Here is a 9,883-nt window from a genome sequence, read left to right on the forward strand (position 1 = left end):
AGAAAATATAACTCGCTTACATTGTGTGAAACTGTTTTTGTAAACATGAAATAAATACAAGGAATCGGTATTGATTATTTAGATTGTTAAATATTAAATTAAAAGCAAACAAAATTATGTTATACAAAATATAATAGAATCAACTATTTTTATGAAGGGGTGTAATTTTTATTATCGTTTAACAAAAATAGTCGGTTGTCCAAAACGTGATGTGTGCCAATGTGAAGCAATCGTGTTGAATGATTAGGGTACCAGACACGATCGGATTAAACCAAAAACGGGTGGGGAACCATTAACATAATCGGTCACCATTTCGTTTTGTATAAACGACAATAACTACAGCGGGAAAATCCTGCTTTTAACCACTTTATTGCAGTTCAAAGGTAAATATGACTAAAAGCAAATACACTTCATACTTTAACTCGAGCTATTCTTGTGTTTATTTTCCTTCAAATGATATATGTGTGTAAAATAAAGCTAACATTTACGTGAAGAAAACAGTCTGCGATAAACTAGTTTGGGGTTTATAACATTACTTAACCAACACTAAACTGAGTGTTGTTGTTGTTGTTGAAGTCGAGTTTTGCAGAACACACGTGTGGTGGATACGTGACATTGGAATTCGATGGCAAATGTACCGATTTGGAGAAAGAAACACCTGATCATGCAATCAGATTGGTAAAATATGGTCAACGAGATATTATTAACCTTTTATTTGAGAACACTTTTGCATATTATGAGTCGGCAGGGCTCTCGGCGGAGTCTTCTAGCTTCAAAGACAAATTATATTTTCTTTACTATTATTATTAACTATGTCTATGAATCTATTCATCATTCATGTCTATGAACTGTATTTTAATGTGCAAATCGAGAAAGTGATTTTCATGGTGGGCTTGCTTGATGAATAAAAATCTAATCTAATCTATTCTAATCTGCTTATGATGATACCAAGGCGTTTCAGATGGATATATTTTTCTGGAGATTTGGGTCTGGTATGAACTTTACAATCAATAAACTTTAAGACGGAATCAATTTGTACCTGTTGTTTATATTTAAAAAATGACATATTTATTACTAAATAAAAAGCCAAAGAGTTTCACTGTTCCATTAAATAATTATGTCAACTATGATCTCGATAAATTATGTCCTTTTGTTGTCTGCTTCATTTTTTATATATTATTAAAAGTTTTTTTTTTTTTTTTTGCCTGTCCATTTGCAGTTGTAATCATGGCCATGCAAGGGAAAGTCTCCTCCGAGCCACGTTACACCATCGAGCAAATCTCCCTCCTCCACCGCCTCCTTAGAACAGGTCTTACAAAGCAGGACATCGTTCATGCCTTGGACTCCATGACCAAGATGGATGCAGAGTTCCAGTCCTCAAGTCCACCTGTAATGAGCTCCCAAGGCCAAGGGGATCATTCCAGTAACTACACATCACCTCAATTGGTACCACAGCATCACTCATCCCCTGTTCAAGTCTCGGGAGGACTGAGAGGAGCTGGAGGAGGAGGGAGGATACATGATGTGGACTGCGAAGCTGTGGAAGATATTCAGGGAGGAATTCTTCAAGGAATGTCCCAGGAAGTCATCTGTGGTGTTGAGAACTTCAAGAATGTTTCCGATGCTGAAGTGGAAAACTTGTTTAGGTTGTCAGATTTGTTTTGTGTTTTGTTTGAAAAATGAGATGGTGTCAGAATGTGACAACACAGTCCCTTAATTGAAAAAGAATGCAGAGCTTCATTCTTAGGGTCTTTTCTGACATGTCTTGTATCATTCTTCCAGTGTCTTACATTGATTTCTTCATCTACTATCCTCAGCATTACTTTTTTCATGAAATTTTTTCAATGGGACTTGGGGAAAAACATACTATTGCAGTTCAAAGATCTTAAAAGAGTAATAACAAACTGCTGCTAGAAGTACACTGCAGCATATAAAGTAGTAATGGTGAGGCATTTAAAATAATGTGGATAGAAGATTCTCCTTGTAGACTTAAAGTGATTCCACAACTGGAAATGTGACTTTTGGTTCTTGCTTCTTCACATTGTAGTCTGCTATCTTTCGACTACAATAACTCTTTCCAAACTTTCATGATAAATATTTTTAACATTTATAACACCCTTTTCATTTCCAGCCGTGGCCCCATGGCAATCAAAGCTGAAATCCGCTCATTCCTGACCAAATACAGACTGTCACAAACACAGATCTCCATGGCAACAGGCATCAGTCAAAGTTACATTTCATCATTCCTCATCCATGGCTTCATGATGAAACGTTCAACTCAGTCGCTTCTCTATCGATGGTACCTTGGCAAGAAGAATGAAATGGAACAGCTAGGTTTGTGTTAGTTGTGATAATTGTAACCCTTCTTCCTGCTGATGGTCGGGAGAATGGAGGGTTTCGATTATCGCAGCTAGGTTTGTGTTTGAAGAATTTGTTTGGGTTGACGTAGTGGTATCCTTCCTCCCCCTCCACCTCTAGGACTCGGTTTGAGTCGTGCCGGGGGCACTATGTGGATGGTGTTTTCAGTCCCTACCGACTGCATGGATTTTCCTTGGAATAATTCTCTGGGGTTTTCCTCCATAATCTAAAACTTCTTGTCTTCTCTCCATTTGGTTCTTGGCTAATACAGTGATTAAGTTCACTTTTCTGAGAGTCCTTTGCTTCACAACCAAAATAAATAAAAGGAAAAGAAAGAAACTAATTGTTTTGTTTGTGTAAAACTTTTCTGAAATAGCAACCTCAAATAGCTTTTCATGATGCATGCATTTGAAACTGCTACAATGTCCAGGCATGCAACATTTTAGTGGATGGACTGATTTTCATCTGTTTGTGTTTACAGTGTTATTGTCAGTGTCCTTAGAGAGAAGAAGAAACTTCAAAATAACTCTTTTTTTCCGTAAGAGGTGGTAGTTCTTGACATGATTGTTTTAAGTTTTAGGTTTTAAAATAATTTTGCTTTCTAGTCTAAATTGTTGAACTTTTACAGTTACTGCCATGTTACTCTGAATAATCTCCTTCTAGTCAAACAAATATCTGCACTCTTCAGTGTACAGATTTTGAAACGATCAGAGAGGAATAACCAAACTACACTTTTTTTAAATACAGATCAAGATCAGGCTCTTAACCGAATGAATGATACATCACCTCCTTTAAGACCAACTGACCAGTCACACATGTACCACAGCCCCAATGGTGATAACTACTTGCCAACCTTCAAGCGAAGAGAACGTTTCACATGGAGAGACAACCACAGTCGAATTCTAGAAAGCTACTTTAATCGGAATCCTTATCCCAATGATTATGAACGAGAGAAGATAACGGAGGCATGCAACAGTGAACATCAGCAATCAGGTACACTTATGAGGAATTATCCATTGTTGGGGGTCAAATTTCATAGAAGCTATCACTTACTGATGTGAGTTTTGGTTCGGCACTGCTTAACACTCTTCTTTCTGTACTTTATGCAGGCTTTATGAAGTTGAGCGCAGGTTTGAGTTCAATTTTATGAAGCTGCTATTGAGACGAAAGGATTACTTTGTGAAAAAGTAGAAGGAAAAATAGATATGTGTCACAGTATCTGCTGTTGATCAAAATCATTTTGGATAATGTCAGTGTGTTTTAGTTTTTTAGAAGGCCACAGGGCCAAATTTCGTAGAGCTGCTTAAGCATAAAAATTATGTTACTAGAACAAGGTTACCGGCCAAACTGCCATGTCGCACATACAAATTTTCACAGGTATTCTGCTCTTTTCTACTACATGTATGGCCCTGGTGAAAAATACTTTATGCATCAGTATCTGTCTTGCTACGCTTAGCACTTGTAACTGATTTTCCCTTGTTGCATCTTTTGGAGATGTGATTAATGAAGGAAAGTTGTTATGTCTCTTAAAGAAAAAAAACATTCAAATTTGGAGTTATAGATGGAACTGGATATAAAAACCCAGTTCAAAAGGGTTGGTCTTTTCAAGAGACATTTTTATCGTACCTTTGCATTCTTTTCCCTGATCTTAGGAGAGACAGTCCCAGACTGCAAATGGGTAACTTCATCAAAAGTCTACAACTGGTTTGCAAACAGACGTAAAGACAACAACAGACGGAAGAGGCTTGGTCAGAGAATAGGCAAGTGAAATGTGTTTAGATTTAGATCAACAAAGTTAAGCCCAACCCACCTTAAAATGACAGGTTGGGTTAGCTAAGTTGTATCTTTCTTGGTCTTTTGCCTCTGGGACTCCAGTTCAAATCCCACTGGGGACACTATGTGGAAAGGGTTTTCAGTCCCTAACTGATTATGTGAGTTTACCCTGGAATAATTCTCAGGGTTTGTCCTCTCACATCTAAAACTGAAAGCATATGTGAAGCTGCGGCTACGGCTAGATTTCCAAATCATTTATTGTGTGTTGAATTATAACACACCCTTAGCAACCCCCTTGGCAACAGTCATAGCCGTAGCTGCAGCCACCCATTCAGATACGGCCAAAGTCTGCAGTGAACTAGTGTCCTTGAAAGTTCCCCATTATTCATTATGTGACATTAATCTTCTTTGATACAAGCCAGGGAACGATTTCCCTTACATAGCAAGGCAAAATGCTACACAATGTATCACTTGCTACTTAAAGACAGTGGACACTATTGACGATGTGGCCTATGTTTACATTCAAACGCCCTCTGTTGACAAAACACTATATACGACATGTTTCGCCGGGCACTGAGTTGCGCAGTCATAGTAAGATTGCGTATACTTTCTAGCTGGCTGCCAAAACACAAAGGTTTTGCCCGGCGGTATGCGCGCGAATCATGTTATGGTTTTCGTGTGACGTCAGAGGTCACATCGTCTATGGGTAATTGTCAAAGACCAGTCTTCTCATTTGGTGTATGTCAACATATGCATGAAATAACAAACCTGTGAAAATTTGAGCTCAATTGGTCGTTGAAGTTGCGAGATAATAATGAAAGAAAAAACACCCTTGTCACATGAAGTTGTGTGCGTTTAGATGGTTGATTTCGAGACCTCAAGTTCTAAACTTGAGGTCTCGAAATCAAATTCGTGGAAAATTACTTCTTTCTCGAAAACTACGTCACTTTAGAGGGAGTCGTTTCTCACAATGTTTTACACTACCAACCTCTCCCCATTACTCGTTACCAAGTAAGGTTTTATGCTAATAATTATTTTGAGTAATTACCAATAGTGTCCACTGCCTTTAAGAATCATCATTTGCAACTCAATATTAGCATTCAGTGTGCACAAAACTTTTCAGTCTAAATGTTTGGATGAAATCGTTCCCTGCAAGCTAAAGTAGTTCTTTATAATTCAATCCTTTCAGATAGTATGGAGGATAACTGTGCACCTTCAAATATTAGCGATAAGACCAAGTATGGCCAAATGAACTCTTCAAATCTTCACATCATTGAGGTACACTCTGGGGAGACAAACCAATCAGATGATCCCTCCTCCTCCCAGGACCATGTGGTTGTTTTACGGATGGGTGACGAGCAACAGCAGGTGGAGGACCAGCAAGCCGTGGAGGAGGTACAGGAGGGTGGTATTATGGAGGAAGACTGCAAAGTCCAAAGGAGAGACAGAGATGAGGGGAAAGCCCATTATGATGGAATGAACACTATTTATACCCTTATTGAGGCTGTAGAGGAGAGTGGCATGGCAAAAGCAACTTAGATCTAACCTATTCTAGCAGCATGGTCCAATTTCATAGAGCTAATGAAGCACAAGTAACTAAGCACAACACAATTGTGCTTACCAAAACATGGTTACCGCCCAAAATACCATCCGACATGTACAATGTTTTTGTGGTATCCTGCTCATTTCTGCTAAGCAGAAAATTGTTAAGCAATATTTTCTGCTCAAGCAGCTCAATGAAATTGGGCCAAGGTTTCAATAATATACAGTGGCTCAGACAACTTTGACTTGTTGCACTTATTGTTTTTAAAAATTACCAAAGCAAAGAATTATTTTCAAACGTAAACCATGCATTTTGTTACTTGACTTTTTAAATCAATCTGATTGTGATTCTATGACATGTTCTCATCGACTTAAAATAAAGAGAGCGTCGTCAGCATTCAAGAAACACTTTTTTTTTAATCACAGTTGATATGGACGTCTGAAGAAGCTACATGTACATCAGTCTTTTCCATCGTTGTAAGAGATTGCAATTCTTGCAGTTTGTTTGAAGATTTACCAATTGACCCCTTGCAGATGTTGGAGGCACCTCTGCAAAAATGTGTCAATTTCCACCATTTTGCGATTAATTTCTTCTAGTACATTTTGACGCCCAATGTGGGGGAACAGGAAAGGTGTGTTGTGCCCATGCAAAACTTTATTCATAAGTCAACTGCTGTTCCATCATATTTGTATCATATCGCTGGCCTCTGCAAGAACATTTAAAGCTTGATATGTATACAAATAAATATAAATAAAAACCCATTTTTATTAGACAAGTTAAATTAATAGTTGTGTGGAGTTTTGTGATTTAGTGGAATACCTTAAAGTTGCTCAGTCTGCTAAAAAGTATTTTAAGGACCCAGCCAGTCAGCACATTGTTATTGAGCAAAGTGGAAACTTTGTGTCAAGTCTCTGTGCAAACCCACAACAGTATGGGCAAGTTTCTAATGGAATTAAAACAAGTCATTGACTATTTTTAGGTAATACCAGAGATTGTAGAGTGCATTTCTGCTTAAAATCAGTGCGTTATTCGTTGATCTCCATGGTCATTGTCTGCATAGATTTATTGTTGCATCAAAAGTTTGCTGGAATGGTAAATAATTCACATGCAGGCTGGGAATTTCACTAAGGAAATGGCCTCTATTGCCCTGGTCTTGGCCTTTGTGCCCCTTCAAAAGTTACCCACAGACTTCAATTGGAGTGCCCTTTTCAACATGAAAATGGCCTTTTCCTGTCTAAGATAAATTCCAGGCCTGCACATCTCAGCCCGAGATCCTCAACTTGCACCTTCAGCGCTCTAAAATCTTGGGTAAATACTTGAGGCTTACTCCGAGGTACTAAGGTCTTACGCTCCCAAAAAGAAAATGTAATAAAGACAACAGAACAAGAATGTCTCCTTTTCACTTCACAGCTGAATGTGACTTTATTGTAACTTCATATGAAAGCTCATGTCATTTTACCAAGTCGTACATTAGATGTACCAATGGATTACAAAATCTCATGGTTTGAATTGTGAGCATAGAGTTTAAGCGTCAGCGATGGTTACTTCAACCTCCACTCCTGGTTCAATGCTGATTGAGGTCTGGGAGGAGTAGGTCAAGGAGAAATAATCTTTGATAATAAATTGCAAAATCGTTAATTGCCTGAGGTTTCGAACCTAGCAGAGTCCTTCTTGAAAGCAAATAGACAACACAACAATCATGCACAGGTAACTAAGTTTAACATAAGCAGTGAAGTGAAAACACATAAATAGAGAGAGAGTCACAAAGAAAAAAGCAAAGGGTAAACAATGAATAGGGAGACAAATCAATTACTTTCTAACATCCCAAGACACTGAATAAGATGCAGCTCAAACGTTTGCATTCAAATTTTGAAAGAACCTATAGGTCAGGCTTCCTCACACCACAAATTTCCAGAAAATTGATGAGGAGCAACCAATTTTTTATTTACCAGGTGTGTTTTTGAAGGAAACTTGCCTATTTATATTTTTTTTCCAAAATTATAGATATGGCCCAACTTTTGTCAATGTTTATTTATCACAATGCATTTCTTATGAGCATAGGAGTGTGGGTTCGGATCCCTGCCATGACACTTGTGTCCTTAAGCAAGATGCTTTACTATAATTGCTTCTCTTCACCCAGGGGTATAAATGGTTTCTGGGAGGGTAGAGGCAGCTCGTGGTTGTGTGAAATGAGCTTCATAAGAACTTGTTATTATAATTATAATATGAACAAAGACTTGTTCATACTTCACAAGATGCGGAAGAGTGGGATGTCAGGTGAAGGACAACTGGAAATTGTTTAAACTTATGGCCGATCCCTATACATGAGTGTTCAGAAAACAAGTTGTGTTGTGATTTGAAAAAGGATACGATCTGCTTGACGATCTCAGACGGACTCTGAAGATCGATGAGACGCTTGTGGATGCGCATCTGGAATCTGTCCCATGTCTTGGACCCTTCACCACAGGGTGTCTTACGGGTTGTGATACGCAGAGTCTTTGTAGGCATGCGAACTGGTCCTTTGACGTCTAGGTTTTTGTCCTGAGCACCACGCTTCAGATCAGCACACACTAAAATGAAAAACAGTTGAAAAGGTTTAAAAGCATCTCTTAAAAATCTTGACAAAAGCATCTGATATCCGGTTAAAAAAAAAAAGGCATTCGCGGTTACGGATAGGAAAACCTATTCGGCATTAACCGGATTTTCGAATAATTCGCCCAGGCCTAATGTATACGTCTTATCCCCCTTGAATTTTACTATGCCCCTTTTTCCTTACCTGCCTTTTGGCCTAGGCCTTTCAATAAAATCAGACAGGTGGATTGACGTATGGTCTATACTTACCCTTCTCTAAATTCTTGACATTACGGCTGGTCAGGGTGATGCGGATACGATGAGCTGTAGACTCCTCCGCGGGTCCTCCCTTACCTGGTTCCTTGAAGTGTGACTAGAAGTGAAGAAAACAATTCCAGATGTTACCATTAATTAAAGGTTTAATTAAAAATTTCACAGGGGTAGGACGACAGACCTGCCGATTGGGCAATCAATGGCATGTAATGCAGGTCTGATACTCCACGAAGGCAACAAAGGCGATTGCCTCCATGTCCCCTAGTCATTGCCTTGGTGCCCTTGAAATGCTCAAGTAGAAATTAAAAATTTCCTCATATATAGAGTGCCCTTCTTTACCAAGGCAAGGATAAAATTCCATGGTCATGTAGGTGTCCTTGCCCTTTCAAAAATGAAGCATACAGGCCTGGTAATGTAAGGTGTCGATCAGTGAAACTGAGTGAATGCCTACAAAAATCCGCATGCGACATACGCCTTTTGGCGACAGTTATTTTTTTAACTTTTATGCTCTCCTGGGCACCCAACTTTGTTTTCTTAAATATTTTTAATGTATGTATATGTGCTTGTAAATGTGATTGCCCGAATAAATATTATTATTAAAAATCATGCCAGTTCAGTTGTGAGTTGATATGCTACTTTGGTACTCCGCTACTTTAAGTTTCCAAAAATAAATGAGGAAAACTCAGTCAGTCAGACTAAAAAAGTCATTAATGATTAACAAACCATGCAAAAAACTAATAATTAATAAAATTCATTACAAATACAATAAGTCAAAATGTTTGTTGAGTTGCTTCTAATTCTACCTCCATGCTTCAATTACCAGACTATGTTATAACTTTTGGAAAAAGCAAATATAATTGGTTCCGAAAAGCAATTGGAGTGCGCCCTCAAGCGACCACTGTATATCAAACACATGCATACTTACTGCATGCGACCATTGCCAACAAATAACGAAAACGTTTACTGTTATAAATCACACTTTTTCACCATATACACACATCATTTCAAAACATTTCCAGTCACTCTAATAACGTTAATGCCTTACCATGGTTTCGAGTGCTAGCCGACTTAATCAATGCCTGAAATTTGACAGAAATTGAACAGCGGTGAGCCAGCGGCTTAGAAATATGCTACTGCCAAGAGATCAGCGGGCAAAAAGACCGATTCCTTAGCCAATGTGTTAACTGGTACCATGTCCCTAAGTAAACGATAGTCTTCAAAATGGTTACCAGCTAAATATAGAATTGTGAAATTGGGGATTAAAATACTCTTCTTAGCTTGGATTTAAGTTTGTTGACTATACTTGTTAACCTGATGAACATCAAAATATGATGAATGTGTTTCATTTTTCACTTTGAATAGTTA

At 38.2% G+C, this 9,883-nt stretch overlaps 2 protein-coding genes across 2 annotated transcripts; one reads left to right on the forward strand and one right to left on the reverse strand.

Moving 5' to 3' along the window:
- Positions 1 to 575: 575 nt before the first annotated feature.
- LOC139952062 (homeobox-containing protein 1-like) lies at positions 576 to 6,657 on the forward strand. The gene is made up of 6 exons (XM_071950999.1): positions 576 to 678; positions 1,220 to 1,646; positions 2,132 to 2,334; positions 3,106 to 3,351; positions 4,011 to 4,118; positions 5,321 to 6,657. Exons 2-6 carry the CDS (start codon positions 1,228 to 1,230, stop codon positions 5,668 to 5,670), a joined length of 1,326 nt encoding a protein of 441 aa, XP_071807100.1. The 5' UTR covers positions 576 to 678; positions 1,220 to 1,227; the 3' UTR covers positions 5,671 to 6,657.
- A 410-nt stretch (positions 6,658 to 7,067) lies between these two features.
- Positions 7,068 to 9,706, reverse strand: LOC139952060 (small ribosomal subunit protein uS10-like). Its single transcript, XM_071950998.1, has 4 exons — positions 9,564 to 9,706; positions 8,516 to 8,618; positions 8,045 to 8,244; positions 7,068 to 7,255 (listed from the first exon to the last, which is right to left on the reverse strand). Exons 1-4 carry the CDS (start codon positions 9,564 to 9,566, stop codon positions 7,199 to 7,201), a joined length of 363 nt encoding a protein of 120 aa, XP_071807099.1. The 5' UTR covers positions 9,567 to 9,706; the 3' UTR covers positions 7,068 to 7,198.
- Between the last annotated feature and the right edge of the window lie 177 nt (positions 9,707 to 9,883).

This window comes from Asterias amurensis, chromosome 20, assembly GCF_032118995.1.
Source record: "Asterias amurensis chromosome 20, ASM3211899v1".
NCBI lineage: Eukaryota > Metazoa > Echinodermata > Asteroidea > Forcipulatida > Asteriidae > Asterias > Asterias amurensis.

Bases quoted from the DNA above. Each gene is read 5' to 3' on its own strand.
- LOC139952062 (XM_071950999.1), top strand. From the start codon at position 1,228: ATGGCCATGCAAGGGAAAGTCTCCTCCGAGCCACGTTACACCATCGAG. The intron at 1,647-2,131 runs GTTGTCAGATTT...TTTCATTTCCAG, and splicing joins GAAGTGGAAAACTTGTTTAG to CCGTGGCCCCATGGCAATCA. The intron at 3,352-4,010 runs GTACACTTATGA...CCCTGATCTTAG, and splicing joins CAGTGAACATCAGCAATCAG to GAGAGACAGTCCCAGACTGC.
- LOC139952060 (XM_071950998.1), bottom strand. The intron at 8,245-8,515 runs GTAAGTATAGAC...TTTTCATTTTAG, and splicing joins TGTCAAGAATTTAGAGAAGG to TGTGTGCTGATCTGAAGCGT. The intron at 7,256-8,044 runs GTATCCTTTTTC...TACTCCTCCCAG, and splicing joins CTGAGATCGTCAAGCAGATC to ACCTCAATCAGCATTGAACC.